At 40.0% G+C, this 18,320-nt stretch overlaps 3 protein-coding genes across 4 annotated transcripts; 1 reads left to right on the top strand and 2 right to left on the bottom strand.

The window, feature by feature from the left end:
* Positions 1-2,697: 2,697 nt before the first annotated feature.
* Positions 2,698-9,323, bottom strand: LOC133953841 (serine hydrolase-like protein). 2 transcript variants are annotated; one of them, XM_062387973.1, is made up of 13 exons: positions 9,131-9,323; positions 8,166-8,309; positions 7,075-7,188; positions 6,443-6,484; positions 6,284-6,303; positions 6,102-6,176; positions 4,940-5,049; positions 4,780-4,859; positions 4,629-4,663; positions 4,438-4,514; positions 4,259-4,346; positions 3,354-3,446; positions 2,698-2,817 (listed from the first exon to the last, which is right to left on the bottom strand). In XM_062387973.1, the coding sequence occupies exons 1-13, from the start codon at positions 9,186-9,188 to the stop codon at positions 2,791-2,793; spliced, it is 963 nt and encodes a 320-aa protein (XP_062243957.1). In that variant the 5' UTR covers positions 9,189-9,323; the 3' UTR covers positions 2,698-2,790. The 2 variants fall into 2 exon arrangements, with proteins under 2 accessions (XP_062243957.1, XP_062243956.1); XM_062387972.1 differs by having other exon boundaries at positions 2,698-3,446.
* Positions 9,324-9,979: 656 nt separating this feature from the next.
* Positions 9,980-12,143, top strand: mb (myoglobin). Its single transcript, XM_062387974.1, has 4 exons — positions 9,980-10,119; positions 10,827-10,912; positions 11,021-11,240; positions 11,691-12,143. The coding sequence occupies exons 2-4, from the start codon at positions 10,830-10,832 to the stop codon at positions 11,829-11,831; spliced, it is 444 nt and encodes a 147-aa protein (XP_062243958.1). The 5' UTR covers positions 9,980-10,119; positions 10,827-10,829; the 3' UTR covers positions 11,832-12,143.
* A 2,148-nt stretch (positions 12,144-14,291) lies between these two features.
* pane1 (proliferation associated nuclear element) lies at positions 14,292-18,232 on the bottom strand. The gene is made up of 6 exons (XM_062386990.1): positions 18,087-18,232; positions 17,158-17,234; positions 16,360-16,458; positions 15,760-15,839; positions 15,461-15,552; positions 14,292-15,262 (listed from the first exon to the last, which is right to left on the bottom strand). Exons 1-6 carry the CDS (start codon positions 18,141-18,143, stop codon positions 15,113-15,115), a joined length of 555 nt encoding a protein of 184 aa, XP_062242974.1. The 5' UTR covers positions 18,144-18,232; the 3' UTR covers positions 14,292-15,112.
* Between the last annotated feature and the right edge of the window lie 88 nt (positions 18,233-18,320).

The following is an 18,320-nucleotide window of genomic DNA, read 5'->3' as shown; positions in this document are numbered from 1 at the left end:
AGCCTCCTCTGCTGCGAAGGACACAGTGGAAAAAACATTTTCAGCTAAATGGACATCATGTTTGTGTATATTTCACTTCCTTCTGTTCTTCAACGTGGGCTGCTTAAAGTTTGGCTTTACGTTTTTTTGATTTTTCCTCGAAAGCCTCAGGCCGCATTGTAATACGACCCATTTCTATCAGGCTCATTTAACTGATTATTACCCCATCCACACTTCTTTATGTAGAAAAACACCTTGACCTTTATTTTTAAAGATACAATTTCATGAGGCTGTTGCAGAACAGTTGAATAAATAGAATCTGGACATTTTGGAAGATTTGGTAAGATTCAGCTAAAAGGGACTGCAGGGTGTGTTTGGAGGACTATGACTCATGACATCAGTGTTTCTAATATCCTGGCTATTGGCCGACAGTTTCTCTTAACATTATAAAGACTAAAGATACAAAGATTTGACCAGTTAAACAGCTGAAAATGTCTTCGTACTTATTTATCCTCTGACATTCAACTCTAAATCAAACTGATTCCAATGCTTCATCGATACGAAACAACTTTTAAATCACATAATTAATTTAATTACCAAACCCCATCAGTCACATTCATGGAGCCTGCTCAATTAAAACAGTTACACTAAGATGGAGACATGTCTTGTCTCTAATCCACCAGTAATTGAGAAAATGAATCCTTTTGATTGGCCCAATTTCTCTGATCTGAGGATTTACTTAGTTGAACTCATCTTCTTCTTGTTTTTGCATGGAGTCGTCTCAGAGGTAATTAATTATATATGTTTATGTAAAGGCATCAGGTTATTTACAGGACAGTGGATCATATGGATTCAGCCTCCTGGCGACAGTGAGTGGAAAAAGGTGCTGGAAACCATTGATGGATTCAGGCTTTAACATGGATTTGATGAGGTTTTGCGTCTGTTTGTAACGGCTCATGGGAGCTGTGTGTTTTTTGCTCTTAGTTGGGAGACAAATGTGTAGCTTGGTAGATACTCTGTCTATCTCAGAATGAGGCCAGAATTCCCCAGCATCGTGTTTCAGCTTTATACAAAGACTGAGGAAAGAAATGCTCCAAGTCTTGTGGGACACAGGTTAGTTTGGAAGTGGGGCAGGACTTGTTCCTCTGTGGTATAAATAACTGTGTTTACACTCACTTCAAAGATTCAACTTGGTAAAACCCAGTCATCTGGTAAGTGAAAGTTAACATAATGTTAGATAACTAGGATGGCACAAGGTAGAGCACATTGCGTTTCACAGACTGACAGATATCAGTTCCCCCCTTTCATCAAGATCCATGAATTATTCCCTGGTGAAAATCTAAAAAGTGGAGGTATGCATTCTACTGAGTGATATTCTGGTTACATTGGTAACTGAGTGTCTAATTTGGGGGGTTTGTAAAATAAATCAATTTTATATATTTCTAAAAATAAATTTTGAGCGATATTTGTAAAATTAAAAAATGATTTTCTTATTTAGCTCTGGTTTAACAGTTTCAATGGAATCTAATAAATCGAGTGTCACCCTTTGCCTGTTATTACGGTTGGTACAATACAATGGCACTAACAAAGCAAATATATCACACAGGCTCATCCATCCTATACGTGGTTGACGAGTTCTTTCAGTAGAAATATAACAATACAAGAGGAATGTTAATGTCTGATAGCTCTGCTGAATTATTTGTCATAAAACATAGTTTAAACCACATCCACTCCTAAATCTAATGAGTTAGAGGCCCAGGGCCCATGCTTCCAACAGGTTTGGTGCACATGAGTTCAGTAGTTTTTGTTTAAACCTGATGATAAGCCAATAAACAAACTAACAGACTGACACGGTGGTGGCTGAGGAGATGTGTCAAACCCTGTAGTAAACACGATCTACAATACTTGTACTTACTCCTCAGACTTCACAACCTTCCTTCCCACTGCTCACCAGCCTCCGAGACTAAACATGAGACACTGTACTACATCTGATGAAATATTGAATTCCCGCAGCAGACTTCAAAACATCAAAGAGCATTTCAAACTTTCTGCTGCAGATTGAGCTGAACACAGAATTCTGCAGCCGCTGTTCATTCCACTCATTTCTTCTGTGTGAAGCTCTGACATTTCTTAAAACAATATTTATGTCTGCTTACTGCATCAGTATATAAATTGTATGTAAACAAACACCATCTTTCTTTAGCCAAAACATTCCTGGTCCTCAGAGGATGAACCCACATCAGTTTGTATCACCACCAACAGGTCAGAGTTACCACCTGCCCAAAATTTGAGTTTATTATCTCGGTCAAGGTGGTTATGTTTTCATCTGTTAGTTTGCTTGTTCCCAGGATTATGCAAAAACTACTCAAGGGATTTCCATGAATCTTTGTGTAAGGGTAGAGTTTAATGAAATAAACAACACATGCAATTCAGGTGTGGATCTGATCAGGGTGTGGATCCAGGAATCTTTGTAAAGAATGTTTTTCAACATTTTCTAAATTGTCTCAGAGAACAATGGATCAAAAATGAATCTTGATTAAAAAAAATATTGTCTTGTTAAGGAAGATGATTAATGAGTGTGCTATTTGGGGCAGTTCCAAATAAATCAAAATCTGGATCAAATAAATTCAATGTGGTTTCATATAGGGGACTGTTGGGTCTTGGTGGAGGTCCATACTCTGGTATGCACAAAACACAATCAGCACCTTTAATTAAATAAATGTTTTCAAAGCATTTATTTTGTTAGTGTGGACAATCACGGATGTAAACTGTCACTCGACTGGTCGGCAGAGGCAAACGGCTTCAAGGCATTTACGCAACTGTGCTCCTCCTTTCAAACTGTAAATAACAAGAAGATTCAGAGCATTGTTGGGTTAAAGGTGTTATTCTACCGTTTAAATACAAATACACAAAGAACTGCATTAAAACCTGCTGTTGACCTCTGATGCAGACGTGATTCATTGGATGGAATCATGAACAAGATTATTCACTTGATCAGTGAGTACAAAAATACAAACTGTATCAAAAACACATTGACGCTGCATTTCATTGATCCCCTCCTTCAGTAGTTTACAGATGAACTAGAGTTTAACAAGAACTTGGTGTTGAAAATTTCCACCATCATTAGAATAAATCTCTCTCTATATATATATATATATTTATATATATATATATTAAAATATTTAAAATCACATGTGCCAGAAAGGTTAAATTAAAACACTATAGTATAAATAAAATGACGTAAAAATGCCCATAAAACATTTATAAAACAGTGGATGACTGACTGCGCTGGCTAAGTTAGTAGTTTTTTTTTTATGTGTTTCCTATAACTTAGACGTCGGTAGATCTGTCAGTCTGTCCGACTGCGCACACACATGGGTCTGCAGGAAGTCCGACACCAGTGGAGCGACGACCTCAGCATCATTCAAGTGGATGTGATGATCACCAGGTACTTTCACTACGCTTTGCTGAAATACAGATGCACACACACAGTTAGAAGATTGTTAGAGATAAAATGAATTTGTTCAAAAAACTCCTGCAGGTATGGAGCATCATTAGCATTTATTATAATGTCATGTTCATAATTCTGGCCACTTGGAGAATGTCAAAATTCTCACTCTCTTAATTCTGGCGAGTCTCTAACTGTGGCTGTTTGTTGTTACCCAGGAGGTTTTTCAAGGCTTCTCTCTGAAACGAGCTGCCTGCTGTCTTATCATTGATCTTGTAGTAGAAAATGCATTAAGTTGACCACAAACCTCCGGCAAGGTAGAGGACAGTCTTATCAAACATTGTTTACTACCTGGAATTTAATATACAGTTGAATATCAAAGAAATCCTGTGAGGTCAAATATTGGGGAGGTGGCCTGAGATTACTGGTGAAAACATTCTAATCATAAAGTTCTTATAAATGTACAAAGTGTAAAAGTCACTTTCAAACACATGCATTAAACAAAAAAGAAAACTTTGTATTATTGTTATTATTCAAAGCTGGTTAACATTATTTCATTGTCAGCATATATATAATTATATACTTTGCTTTGTTCTTCTCCTCATTCTCTCCCACCAGCTGCACTGGACCAGGTACAGTATGTAGGTTAGGGTCTTAGTTCACAGATCTAACAAACGATGCTGCCTCTGAGACACTGAGCCTTTTTACTACACTGCTTCGTCTGCACCTCTGCAGCTGTCTGTCTACTGGGCACAATTACACACAGGCTTAACGGCTAAAAATAAACACAAAGACGCAGGTGCACCCACTTTACTACAGAAACACACTCACATTTCTGTCCCTATAGGCCTGCACAAGAGCTGACGAAGCTTTCTTTCCATCTCGTTCAGCAAACACCTTCTCAAAGCCGTCCTCTGCTCTGTAAAGACAAAGAGGTGTCCACACTTAGTGAGGCTCAGCATTGTACTGCTGGAGTTGAGTGCTTGAAATATATAAAATGAGGCAGTTACAGAATAACGAGGGTGGAGGCTGTTATCCTCTTCTGGAACTCAAGACACTGCTCCAAAGTGGTGCGCACAATGTTTTTCTGTCATCACAAAGCAAAAACACAATATAGCTGCAATACATGGGCTTATTACGCACCTTTGGGAGAACTTTAAGAAAGTAAGTGATGAGCTGGAGCGGTTCAGCAGCAACTTACCAGATTCAGACGAAAGTCTCGAGTGAATGCAACTCCTGCAAGAGAACCACACATTATATCACAAGCATGAGAGGACAATAAACATAGTGAGGCTATTAAAAGAATTGTGTTCTCAGAGGAGGAGCAGCAACAAACAACAGAGCAGACTGACCTCCGTCTACTTGATCGAGACCTCGCTCTAAAAGGATGCGCACAGACTGTTCAGACAGAGTCGGGTTGGCAGCCAAGAGCCTGAAACAAAGAAAATACACCTTTTATACAAGAGTTGCACAAATAAAGTTACTAAACCAGTATAAATGTGAAGGTAATACCTCTCAGCTGCCTTCTCATAAGTGTAAACTCGTCTCCCCCTTTCTTCTGCCTTTGCTTCAAACTGAAGCATCTCATCCAGGCCCTGTCGGATCACTTCTGGAATTTCTTTCTGCAAGAAAAGGAAGGGGCTCCATTCAATATTACTGACGAGACAATTACTGATAAGACATTACTGACAAGAGGGGATTATAGAAATCCTATTGGCTGCATCGTTATTCATATAGTTATCCTTGCTGCTTACCACCATGCATTGCATCTTAAACCTAAACCTAAACTACATGCACTTTGAAGTCAGGCAACTTGTCCTTCTATCCCCTTCTACCTACTCTGTGTGTTTTTGTGGAAAAGTCCCTTGAAGATGGTTTTGCTGGAGCAGAACGACAGATTTGTTTTCAGCCACATAAAAATTCATAGAAAAAAAAAAACAATTGTCCCTCCCACTTGAGACGGACTGTCCTCCAGGTGAACCTTTCCGTTCAGCTTGGAGAGAGACATTTTGGTGTCAGGTGCAACAGCAGGAAAGTTCTGCTGGTTAGGGCTATAATGTTTGTGGATAAGTTGTGCAGTAGTTTAATGCTAAATGTGAATTTGGAGCTCAGGTTTGTGCTAAGGGTTTCTGCCGATTTCAACAAGATCAATTAAAGACCTTTTGAAGACCATAATAAAAACTATGGAAATACCACATTATCTCAAACTACAGGCAGAGACAGTAGTATTCATCACCCACATCCAACCTGTGGATACTGAGATAAATTCTGAGCGAGGTGTTGGACTCTTTGTAATTTCATTATAATGTAATACTATCTGTATCCCTGATAAAGAACTACAACACACAGAGATGCTATGCATATCACCCAAAACTATCTCTTAAAACATTCAAGACATAATATGTAGTATCTTAGCATAGACAGTACTTTTTAAGGCTTAGATTAAGATTATTTCATTTTTAACTTTTTAAGACCCTGTGGAAATCCAAGTCCTTACACTGAGATAAAATACTTGGGAACAACTAAAATGGGAAAACATTGAAAAAATATATACATTTGTGAGTCAGATTATAGGTTGAATGCACAGATGTACATTTAAAGATCGTTCTTCACTCTCAACATCACAGCACAGTCCTGCAGGGACGAGTCTCCAGGGTAAAAACTGTTAAAGTACCAAATCTGTAGGTAAAAATCCATATGAGTCCAGAAGTACGATAGCATCCACCTTCTCAGGATACAGAGCGCTGAACTGTGGAACACAAAGTACACACCCAATACAGAAATGATAAATAATTAATAATAATAATAATTAGGGTCTTTTCACAATTTGAAAACTGTTCTGATCTGGTCACTTACCAATCCAGCAATGTTACCACCTGAAATTAAACAAAAGAAGAAGGTGGACAGGACACACACGTAATAAATATATCATGTGACATCCATCCAACATATTATAAATATGTTAATATTCTAACATGGTAAATGTCTCCAATTCTGCTGTGTGGCTGCACTCACCCATACTGTGGCCTATGATGGAGAATCTGTTCCACTGCAGAGCTGCGGGAGTTAATTTCACACTTCATCAACCAGGCTCAATATCTCACCACAGAACAGTCTGAGTGATACAGTGTGTTATATATTTCTATAATATTATATTAATTTCTTTCTGCATTCATATACTGCTATTGCAAGTTGATGCAAAATTAAGTAAAACCTTTGATTAAAAAAGGGTTAGGGTTAGGGTCACGCAGTCGTCGGAATGTGATGGACATAGTCGTCTTCATCGTCTTTGTCCTCAGCTGAGAACATTGTAAGATGTGTTTGAAAGCTCAAGGAAGAGGCAGTAAGTCGACCTTGGGTTTGTTTTCCTCCAACCGACTTCAACGGTGAACCTTCACTGTTCAGGTGAATATTCATTTAACTTTGTTCCGTCGTTACACATCAGGGATAACTCAAATTTTAAAAGAAAACAATGAAATTAATTAAATTTGTCCTTAACTAAAAAGTGAACAGTGTGTTGCAGTGAGGAAAAGGCTGATTTGCGTACAACTGTAGCTACATAGCTCAAAGGAGAATAATCTGATGCTGCGACAGGGATGTTTGATTTGAACTAGGAGCTAAACCTGCCGGTTCTTGAACTCACATACCGTCAGCGACTCTGCGTACGTCCATCAGATACAAGGGAAAGGAGTAGAAAGCTTCAGGAGGACGATGTGAGGACAGACCGTGACCTGGGAGGTCCAACGCCACGTATCTGTACTCTGAGAGGACGCACAGACAGAAAGAATCAGAGAAAACAATGAGCTATATTCTAAGATGAAAAACATTCTAAAGTAAATCCCTGGAGACTGTGTTAAAAAACAGAACGTCATATCCCAGAGGCAAAACAACTCCAGACTCAACCAGCTGCAATTATGATATCAGTGTCTTGGTAAAGGGCAGTGGTAAATGAGTGCAGGACAGTGTCTTTGGCTTAAGGCCACATCCACAATACTAACATATTTTGCATCAATTCTGTTACGGATACGTCTGGCGTCCAGGCCTGCTGAGTTACAGAGCGGCTAAAAACAGAGAAATACTGCTGACTCTGTTTGAGGTTGAAAACTCCAGGGCTGCTTTTTAGTCTGGACGGACACAAACAGATAAACTTTGAAACAGTGACGAACGTTGCTAACCTGGTAATTCTTTGCTAACAGCTGTGGATCAGTTAGATACTGTATTTAACAATGATATAACTGTTTACATGTGTAATAAAGATATTATTTGAGGAATCTGAGACTTTTCCTGTGTCCAACGGGAGGAGCATCTTGAAGGCAAAACGCTAGAGTGGAATCTAGCCTTAAGTCTGAACAGTCCAGCGTTGTGAGCGACAATTTTTTTTTTTTTATACAACTTCTGCCCAAAAATGTAAACTGATAGCTGTTGTTTTTTGAATAAGTCGATGATGATATTTATGTCTTCACATTACATCGAATAAAGGGACATTTACTATTCGGCTTCAGTGGTGGTGAACCAGAGAGAACACTGCTCTCACACTTCAGCTTTAAAAAAGGTGCAGTGTGTAAGATTCAGGTGAAAGGGATCTATAGGCAGAATGGCACCAGGTCTGATTGTTGTAGGTCCAGAAACCAGTTAAAGACTGACAGAACTTGCCGGTATGAGGAGTTCAAACTGGCCTGCTGGAAGCAATGTAAACATTTAACATGAGACGTAAAATAAAAGAACAAACATGAAGTACCTTTGGGCAGCAGGGGGATGAGGGAGTTAAATGTTCCACAGTTGTCAGCCCAGCCGTGCACACACATCACAGGACGCCCGTGATCCGGACCCCAGACTTTTCCTCTGATCTCTCCCCATGGGACTGGAATAGAGAGCTCCGACACTGGACACACAACACAACACAATCTGTTTTAGCTAGTTAGCAGGAGTACGCAAATCAAAGAACATGTTACCATGAAACCTGGTGGAAGGATGTTGTGTGGATCAGGGGAGAATTTTGGTGCAGATCCGAATCAGGGAGCAGATCGGGGAAGAGAGTTTTAACACATTTTCCTTGATTTCCCAGGGAACATTTCACACCCTACATGTTTAGGAAACTAATATCTGTGAGTGTGTGGAATTTGATGCAGCTTGATTGAATTTAAAGGGACTGTTGGGCCTTGGCGGACGTACACACTCTGCTAGGTGCCATTCTTGTTGATTAACATATTAGTTGACAGACAGGAAACGGAAACAACGTTTGAGTAAAAAATATCTTGTCTTTAATTCTCAATGTTTCTTTTATCTCTGTTTTCTGTGAACTTGTTTGGACTTCAGACTGTTGGTTCACACTAAACTGGCGATCGGTCGTTGTCATGGTAGTCCTGACAACTGTGACTCATCATTTGACGAGTGGTCGTCCTGTGACTGAAATGTCAGAAACCTGAGAAAAGAACCACATCAAACAACCTGTGGCTCCTTAATAGATTCACTGCTTATATGACTCATCAGAAATGTGACATATACATTAGAATAGATCTACGTATCCTACCTCATATTGAGTTTATGCTATTTATATATATATATATATTTAGTTGTGAGTCTCTTAAATATCACACACAAACACACACATGCAACCTTGCACACACGCACGCACACAGATACACTTGCACACTTGCACACACAGACACACACACACACACACACACACACACACACAGTTACCTGCTTGTTTGACAGTGCTGGAGTTCAGGTGCCTGACGCTCTTCAGACTCCGCATCATGGTGGACAACACCTCTGCTCTGAGTTCACACCTGAAACACGTGATTCAAGATGTTAGTTAGGAAACAGGAACCAGTGAGGACAGAACTCTTTCACAGGCTCCTCCTCCTCCTCCTCCTCCTTCTTCTTCTTCTTCTTCTTCTTCTGGTTTAGTGCTGCACTGTAACTACCTGAGCTCTGTTGCCCCCTGCTGTTGACGTGTAGTATCGGTTCAGTCTTTGTATCAGTCCACTGTTCAGCACACAGTCCTTATTGTGTCATTGCTATCAGTTAAATATCTTGTCGTTTGTTTTATGCTCACCCAGCGCCCCCTGGGAGGTTTAATTATCCTGGAAAACAAATTAAATTTATCGGGTTGAAATAAGATCAATTAAATCCAATTAGACTGGACAAACACACACCTTCTTTGTTTCATCTTTAAATCACAAACATAGAAAAAACAGTGTATAGATTTAATCTTCCCACAGGGGACTCCTCTTCTTAAGAAACTGAAACTCACTTTCCAGCACACCACAGTGCAGAGGGCTCTGGTCCCCATGATGTCAACTGGTCCTGACAAGGTCAGTGTTTATGCTGGGAAAGGTCTCAGAGAGGCAACAAACACAAACACACATATGCACACTGTTTGTTTGATATGTCTTTAATATGTTCATCTTTATTCAGATCAGATTTCACTGGCATGTGAAGGCTCAGAGAGATGATAACTTATCAAATGGTGCTTAGGTGGAAATAAAAGATTCCATATTAAGGTTGGGGATATTGTGAACATGTAGGAGAAGTGCAGTGAGAGAGGTAGAGACGTCGGTGGGAGGGTTGGAATAATTTGGCAAAACCAGACAGAGGGAGGCAGTATAAAAGGTCAGCTTTAAGGGGGGGGCAAGTCAGGTCGAGAAGAATTTGGTATCATCATCACGCAGGATATTTTACCACTGGTACGTACTGTCTGCTTTGAAATACTTTCATGGTACAATCTTAGAATATAAAAGTGTTGATTGATGGAATATTAACAGAGAATAAAGCTGATTTTGATTTACACACAGCAACTACTTTGTTAAAGCAAACTGCTGATGATTTGACATTTAGTGGTCCAGGATAATTTGACATTAACCTGTTTCTGTTATTTACCGAACATTTAAGATGAGGCGAAAACCAACTCCAGCCCAGCTGCAGAATGTCTTGTGCTAAATAAAATTTTAATATATAAATTTCTTTCATAATATCAAAGTCCCTGAATCAAAGGATATACCCTCGGCTTCTGAGCAAATGACATTGGCAGAAATACAAATGCAGACGATTGTGCTCTCATTAGAAATGTGTATTTTAAAGAAAACCAACAGTCCATCTGATTTCACTGCACATCGAGGAAGCGGAGGCAGCACTTACGCCACAGCACAGACTGAGTGAGGGCAGATGGGGACATGTATCTGGCTCCTTCTAATAATAATTGCCCTTGATTAAAGTGGCTTCTGGACATCAAATCAAATAGAAGAGATGTAGCAACAGAAGAAAAGGATGAAGATGTTTATGTAGACTAGGTAAACGTCATGTGATCAGGGCACTTCTCCGATTTTTTCCCTGATGTTTCTCAGAGAAAAATGTTCTGGAATGCTTTTAATCATCCTCCACTTCCACACCTCAGATCATGGCTGACTTTGACATGGTTTTGAAGTGCTGGGGTCCAGTGGAGGCGGACTACACCACCCACGGGAACCTGGTTCTGACCCGGTCAGTGGCTCTGATGAGACCTTCAATGACCTCTGTGTCCTCAGAGGTAGCTACAGCCCTGGTGCTGTATTATCTCTCCTGAATCCTGTCGTTTCTTTTTCTTCCCAGTTTGTTCACGGAGCACCCGGACACTCAGAAGCTGTTCCCCAACTTTGCTGGCATCCCTCATGGTGACCTGGCCGGTAACGGAGCTGTTTCCGCTCACGGCGCCACTGTGCTGAAGAAACTTGGTGACCTGCTGAAGGCCAAAGGAAACCACGCTGCCATCCTGAAACCTCTGGCCCACAGCCACGCCACCAAGCACAAGATCGCCATTAACAACTTCAGGGTAACCTTGTTTGTTAGGTCACAGGATTCCACAAAAAAACGCCATAACTGATTTCCATGGAATTTTTGTGAAGGGGTGGGGCTTGACCCAAGGAAGAGACAATGACATTTGGGGGCAGATCTGGATCAGGGAGGGATTTTTTTCAACATTGCAATCAACATTTGAGTTTTTTTTCAGAGAATAACTCGCAGATCTTGATGAACAAATCTTGACATGTTTAGCGGACTGATAGTTGTATTTATAAGTGTGTGCCAATTCATTGCAGATCCAAATCAAAATCCACATCTAGTGAAGTCAAATGTGGTTTCATGAGGGAACTGTTGGGCCTTCACAGAGATGTGTGTTCTCTCCTGAGTTCCACTGTCATAATATGTGTGACTAAAAGTTATCAAATTGATTTTGTATCTTCCGAGCTTGATTTTAAAACCTTCCTCTGTATTTTGTCGACAGCTGATTACCGAGGTCATTGCTAAAGTCATGGAGGAGAGGGCAGGGCTGGATGCAGCCGGGCAACAGGCTCTGAGGAACGTGATGGACGTCGTCATCGCTGACATTCAAGCAAACTACAAGGAGCTGGGCTTCGAAGGCTGAGAATGAATTTTGACCCAAGACATGTCGATGTCCAATTACAAGACAAGAAATATTCTGCATGCAAGTGCTTTAAAAAAATAAAAGTATAATCTATGTTAAGTAATAAATGAATACAGCACTATTGTATATCAGAGCTCCAGATGTTGAGAGTTGTAAATCCCATAGAAGGTTAAAATGCAATTTTGCACATTTGTATTAGATTGAGTTGGATGCAAAGTTGCTCCGTAATACATGGTTTATCTTAACATTGATCTTGGACACAAAAATCTATATTCTGTAAAATTATTACCAATAAAACACTTTGTTGCTCAACTGTGCTCTCTATTCTTTATCTTCATATTCTTTATCTTCAATTTCATTTTCAATTTAAATTTTGTTTCCACTGCTGCTTGTATTCAAAAATGTAATTAAATATGAGTGACAGGAACGTTTTGATTAGATATTTTATGAGGTCTGAAATTAAATCCAGCTCATTGTTAGAGTCAGATGATCCAGATAAGAATAAGGTCAAGAATAAAAATCTTCACATCAAGAACATGCGCACACAGACACACTTACAAACAAATGCATCCAGTGTTGAGTTTAAATCTCATCACCGAACCTTAATGTGTTATTCCTTGATTAAGACTCAACTGTACTGTGAAACATGATTCTATATGATGCCTTTCAACACTCATGATACTTAAAAACAAAGTAATAATCACTTGAGACCTCGTATCAGAGTCAGAGACATTAACCCTTGAAGCATTTTCTGTCAGATTGAATTTTAGAAGGAGACGAGAAGACACCTCAGGTTTACCTTGAGACTTGCTAGGGGGGGGGGGGGGGGGGGGGGGGGGGGGGGGCAAACCTAAGGTGTGAAAGCATAGACTCTCATAGACTACTGTGTTGTTTAAGGTTAGGTATGAATCAATGAAATATACCCATTGTATTATTTTCTCAAGCCTGAGGTGATGTCTTCAAATCTCTCAGTCAGATTGTGTCAGAGAACCACGGCACAGTGGGCTCAGGAGACACAAACAGAAGGTCGCTGGTTTGATCCCCGGCTCCTTCAGTCCATGATCAAGATAGTGAACCTCAAGTTGTCGCCTGAAGGCTGTGCTGACAGTGTGTGAGGAAAAGTGCAGGATATAGTAGCACTGCAGGAAAGTGTGAATGTGGCATGTCGTGTAAAGCACGTTGGTGGATCAGACTAGAGAAGCACAATATAAATACAGTTCATTTACCATGATATTAAAGAGAAATGATTATGTATTACGTTTGGTAACAGGTGAAAATGCCAAACGGAGACGTGAGAGACTGGAGCCAGAAGATATCTGACATTCAGCACTGGTGTTTGCAGAGCTCTAAGTATAACAACTTTGACTGGTCCGTGCATCTCTTTGTCCAGACTGAAATATCTCATAGAACAAAACATGACATATGGCCCAGATATGCATAATCCCCAGAGGGTGAATCCAAATGACTGACTGTAAGCTTCTTTCTCCTGTTGAACATCATCATGGCAAGGTTTTCACTTGTAGTGAAATATCTCAATATCTGCTCTTAGGACTGACAGATTTATTACATTTTTGACATCCCTCCACTTTCTTACATTGTCAGGTCAGATTCTCCTTTCTTCCAAAACTAATGACAAACCTGCATAAGTAATGAAACCCTTGGTGTTTGGTACATCAGCTCATCTGTACACTTTTAGCCTGGTTGCTTGATGACTGCTTTGTGCCTTTTTCATTCTCTGATGACCGACTGATGAATTAATTCAATGTTTCATCTCTTGAGATCTTACCAGATGTGTTAAGGTCTCATATTGGGAAGAGATCTTTGCATTGGGGGAGCTACTTGACTAAAGGACAGTCTGACAGTGGCTGTAACCTCTGAGGTCATAAAGGTCATGGGGCTGCTACACCTAGCTGCTGCCTCATCAGAGTTCACACACAGTGAAGTTGTTATTCATTAGTCAAGCGTTAATGGGACAGAACCAAGAGTGTTATCACCGACATTCCTCAGCCCCACTGACTCCTTGGTGTCCTTCCATTTTCTGACGTGATGACAGCATTTGGTTAACAAGTGTGATGGACAACTGCCAGGATGATAAGCTAACTTTAAATAGTGTTTGTGTGCGTGTGCATCCGAGCACAAACGCAGACGTGACACCAGGCACAGAACCTCTGGCCCCCCCCTCCCCTGACCAGCTGCCCACTGAACCGGGGCCAAACTCACTGGTGCTCAACAGCAGACTGGCTACATGTCCATAGTGTGACGAGACGAACCGTATTCTTCTTATGTAATTAATAATAAATAAAACTACAAATTCAAATAACCCTATAAATTAATTTGTATAAATATCTCAATATTAGGAAATTCAGTGAAGATTCAATTCATTATTTAATGTTTTGTGATCTCAGTCGTCCAAAGTGAAAATGATTTGAAAATAAACTTTCAAAATTTGTTTTTATGGACCAGATTTATTTTCATGTATTTACATATCCAATAATTGTATAATTTATAAACCATGAAACCATGTAACATTTCCATATAAAGTACACAGACAACTATGTTCTAATTATTTACACTATTCAAAACATAAATATTCTGTGGCAGCATCGTGTCGATATTTGATATCACTTCACAGTTAAATTTAGAGACCTGCACATCAACACTGATGTTTCCATTTGACTGTTCGGACCCCTGCTCAGGTTGAAGGTGGAACAGTCATGTGACCAGACTCCACCTGTTCATACAAATGATAAGGTTGTTACTTGTCCCGCACACACGGAGGAAACAATGCTAACAGTGAAGAAGATATCGCTCACGCTCAGACTCTACACGTGTTTACAGTCTGGAGACCAGGTCTGAACGGACGGAATTGTTTGTATCATGTGTGTGTTTACTGAAAGTCTTCTACTAATGAATTAAACACAAACAATTGTTCAATTCAATAATACATTATCCTAGGGAATAATTCATGGATCTTGATTTAAAGAACTGATATCTATGGGTGTGTTGAATTTTGGTCCAACTTGATTGAATCTAAGACTGTTGGGGCTCGGCATAGATACACAGTCTCCTGAGTGATATTCTACTTATTTACATGTTTTCCTGTGGCTTGTCTAAATATCTTGTGGTATGATAGATCAACAATATGTCTGTAGGCTGCAGCAGTTATGAACCAAAGCACAAACATGTTGTGTAAAATGAATAAAAGGGAGACACCATTCTGAGGCCACCACTACAAATAAATAGACTGTACACATGATAAAAGGGTAGATCGGTCACTGGGACTAGTCAAAGCTGGGCTGGTCGATGTCCAGGGGCACTGTGCACTGGGTCAGGTTGGACAGGTAGAGCGCTGTAGCCAGAGGAACAAGGCCGGCCGCCACCTTCAATATGGTCAGCAGCCTCTCTGTAGCGTTGGTCACACCATCTGATGTCTGGAGGGGGGGAACAATACACATGGCTGCTTTTAAAGACACTGTAAACAAGGCTCTGCAGAAACATTTAGAGTCCTTGACCCTTAGCTTCAGAAGCCAGACACGCAAGTGGCTAAACTGCCATGTTAATACCACAGAGAATGCACTTCTCTGACGTCTTAAATTGAACATCATCCTTAATGTTTGTGAGAGACAAACCTGATCCTCTGCAAACAACAGGGGGCAGTGGAGGGACGCAGCCAGCTTTCTGACAGTGTCCAGGCGCTCTGTGGGGACTGAGGCATTACGAGCTACGAAAGACAGAAACAATAGAGCACAGACAGTCAGAGAGAAAATCAAACAGAAAAGACTGTACTAAGACTTGGCCATTTAAAGAAGGATAAAGCATATGAATTACAAACAAATGATCCACAATGTTTGCTTCATTTAATATTTTCCTACTTCTCCAGTTTTATCTGCATTTGACAATACTTAAAAGATTCCACTCATCATCATACCATTAGTGACCAGGAAGCAGACTTTGCCAAGAAAATATCCAGGGTCCAAGTATTTCAGGGAAGCATCTGCTGACTGAAAACTATAACGAAAGAAAATAACAGTATCAACTGTTAATATGCTTTAACAATTCATTCATACATTAGAGTTGTCATGAAAAACAATAGACCACACAATGCTGCAGAGTTCTGTAGTTTTTTTCAATAATGATGGATTCCATCTTCCAGGTGATATCAGTCTGTAGAGGTCTGAGAATATGTTTAAGTCTGTGTTTGCAACAAAATAAAAAGTGAGAGCAAAACATTGTTAAATGAAGAGTTGACAGAATAAAGATGAAATCAACTAAAAGCAGTTGATGTTGTGCAGTTGAGTTTCTCTCACAATTAAATCGCAGATAGGCTGACGTTTGTTAATAGTGATATGTGCGCTTTAGGAGAAAGAGAAATGAATTCACAGCTGCAAGCGGCTCATTGAAGGACGATGCACAAGTTTCATTCTGGAAAACTGACACTACAATATGGAGTTATTGTATTTTACCTGTGTGCTCAGTTAGTAAAAGCAAATGAGTGTTAAATATGTTCCTGTAAGGGTTTGAGAGTTACCTGAGCTCTGAGGTCAGGTTGATGATGAACACCACCAGATCTATTCTTGGACGACTCTCCTCGTTCTCCAGGGGCAGAGGGAGACTCTTGGCCAGTCTCCTGATTGGTACAAGAAATGAGCTCGTTGTCAGGATGAACACTGGTGAGCAGCAAACCGTCAATTCACATTACAGGGGATGAGCGGTAAGGATGGGAAAGATTCCCAATGCTTACAGCTTCAAAGTATTAATGTCCTCAGACGACTACAGATGGTTGTATGAAGGTTCAAAAACTGAGCATCAACAATATTGCACTTTCAGAAACATCTGACTTTGCTGGTTGTATTTCTGATCAGATGAGAACCTTCATTTAGCAGATCGGCGGCGATATGACAACTTCTGTTTCATAGAATAAACAACGTGGAACAGATTTGCATCTAGGTTTACAAGTTGTTCAAGTTCTATATATTTGGTTGTGTCTGTGTTTTCTTTTTATCTATAGTTATTTATAATTCAGTTCATGGTTAAAGTGTCAAATATCAAGCTCCAATGATTTTTCTTTGTCATAGGGAAAGAACTAAGGAATCATTGGCAAGTTAGAATGCATATCAGCTGAGATCCCAGTTTCATGAAATAAATATCAATATTCAATTTTTTAAATCATTAATATCGTTATTTCTTTCCAAAAAACGATATCGGTGAGACTCCACAGAAAGGAAGAAAAGTAATCAAGGATGTGTTTGCAGTTGTGTTTTTAATGAAGATTTCCTGCATCAGACAGTTGAGGTCAGTGGTTTGAACAGGACAGAGAAATACTCACACATTCACAGTGACAGAGGTCTCCTCCACCAGAGCGTCTGCTAAACTCTGCTGAAACTGCTCCTCACTCTCCACCAGCTGGAGGAAAAAAACAACAAAACAACTCTCATAATCAGCACAAAACCAGACGAGAACACTTCACACACACTTTGAACTTCTTTTATTTGATCCATAACCATTTTACATAGAGAGGCCTGTCACATCATTTTCTACAACTTGAGACGAGTGACCTCACATCACAATACTTTGAATCACTTTGAATTAATTTTATTTGCTTGAAAGATGCTACATGAATAAAGCTTGATTGATTGGTGAAATAACTAAGAATAGATTAAGTACAAAAGGGAACAAAAAAATCAGTTGGATGCAAGTTTAAAAACGACCCAGCTACATTGACTCACAGGACACAGGGCTTGTGTACGACTCAGTGTGCTGAGCCTTTATCTGACAGCAGGAGCTTGAATCAGAGGGTAGATTTAACTCAATTTCATTAATTTGTTTGTTTATTTGACAGAGACAATGCTCATTAAACAGCTAAATAAGTGTCAACAAGCCAGAGTTAGCTAAACAAGCTAATTTCCATGTGTTGTTCCTGGCCAGCTTTTAAAATGGCAACCTAAAATTTAAATAAAATGACTCGTCAATACGAAGAAGAGATATATTCAGACTAGTGTTCAGGCCAGGAGCACGCGCAACAATAAGGAACACAACATATGAGACAACACACAGCTTGAGACAGGTCGGGTGGTTTGTGTCGTGTAGATCAGCTCCATCAGTGTGTTGTGATAATGGCAGAGAAAGGAGACACACACTGAGCAGCACGAGCCATAGGCACGAGCAGCCATATTGTACATGTTGTTGTGTCATGGCGTCGGTCTGAACTCTTGAATAAACTTCGCGGTGGCAACGACAAGACGAACACACACTCACCAGGATGTTCGCTGTGTTCAAACCGGGCAGTTTGCTGAAAGGTTTGAGAGACGACATGCTGAGTTCAAAACACGAGACAAACGATGACAACTTTAGTGAATGTGAGAAAAACAAGAGTCTGAAGCGTCCATCTTCCCTCGCGCCCTTTTTTACGAACCTGCGTCTGACGTCATCGCGCCAGGAAGTTTTTTTCCCTCATGTCCAGTTAGCTTCTGCCACCTAGAGGCGGCTGAG

The sequence above is a fragment of the Platichthys flesus genome, chromosome 5, assembly GCF_949316205.1.
Source record: "Platichthys flesus chromosome 5, fPlaFle2.1, whole genome shotgun sequence".
In the NCBI taxonomy this organism is placed as follows: domain Eukaryota; kingdom Metazoa; phylum Chordata; class Actinopteri; order Pleuronectiformes; family Pleuronectidae; genus Platichthys; species Platichthys flesus.
This window is presented reverse-complemented; position numbering and strand designations above follow the sequence as displayed.

Bases quoted from the DNA above. Each gene is read 5' to 3' on its own strand.
- LOC133953841 (XM_062387972.1), bottom strand. From the start codon at position 9,188: ATGATGCGGAGTCTGAAGAGCGTCAGGCACCTGAACTCCAGCACTGTC. The intron at 7,189-8,165 runs GTACTTCATGTT...GCGTCCTCTCAG, and splicing joins CATCCCCCTGCTGCCCAAAG to AGTACAGATACGTGGCGTTG. The intron at 6,304-6,442 runs GTGAGTGCAGCC...GTTTAATTTCAG, and splicing joins CATCATAGGCCACAGTATGG to GTGGTAACATTGCTGGATTG.
- mb (XM_062387974.1), top strand. From the start codon at position 10,830: ATGGCTGACTTTGACATGGTTTTGAAGTGCTGGGGTCCAGTGGAGGCG. The intron at 10,913-11,020 runs GTCAGTGGCTCT...TTTTCTTCCCAG, and splicing joins GGGAACCTGGTTCTGACCCG to TTTGTTCACGGAGCACCCGG. The intron at 11,241-11,690 runs GTAACCTTGTTT...TTTTGTCGACAG, and splicing joins TCGCCATTAACAACTTCAGG to CTGATTACCGAGGTCATTGC.
- pane1 (XM_062386990.1), bottom strand. From the start codon at position 18,143: ATGTCGTCTCTCAAACCTTTCAGCAAACTGCCCGGTTTGAACACAGCG. The intron at 16,459-17,157 runs GTGAGTATTTCT...TGTACCAATCAG, and splicing joins ACCTCTGTCACTGTGAATGT to GAGACTGGCCAAGAGTCTCC. The intron at 15,840-16,359 runs GTAACTCTCAAA...CTTTCGTTATAG, and splicing joins AACCTGACCTCAGAGCTCAG to TTTTCAGTCAGCAGATGCTT.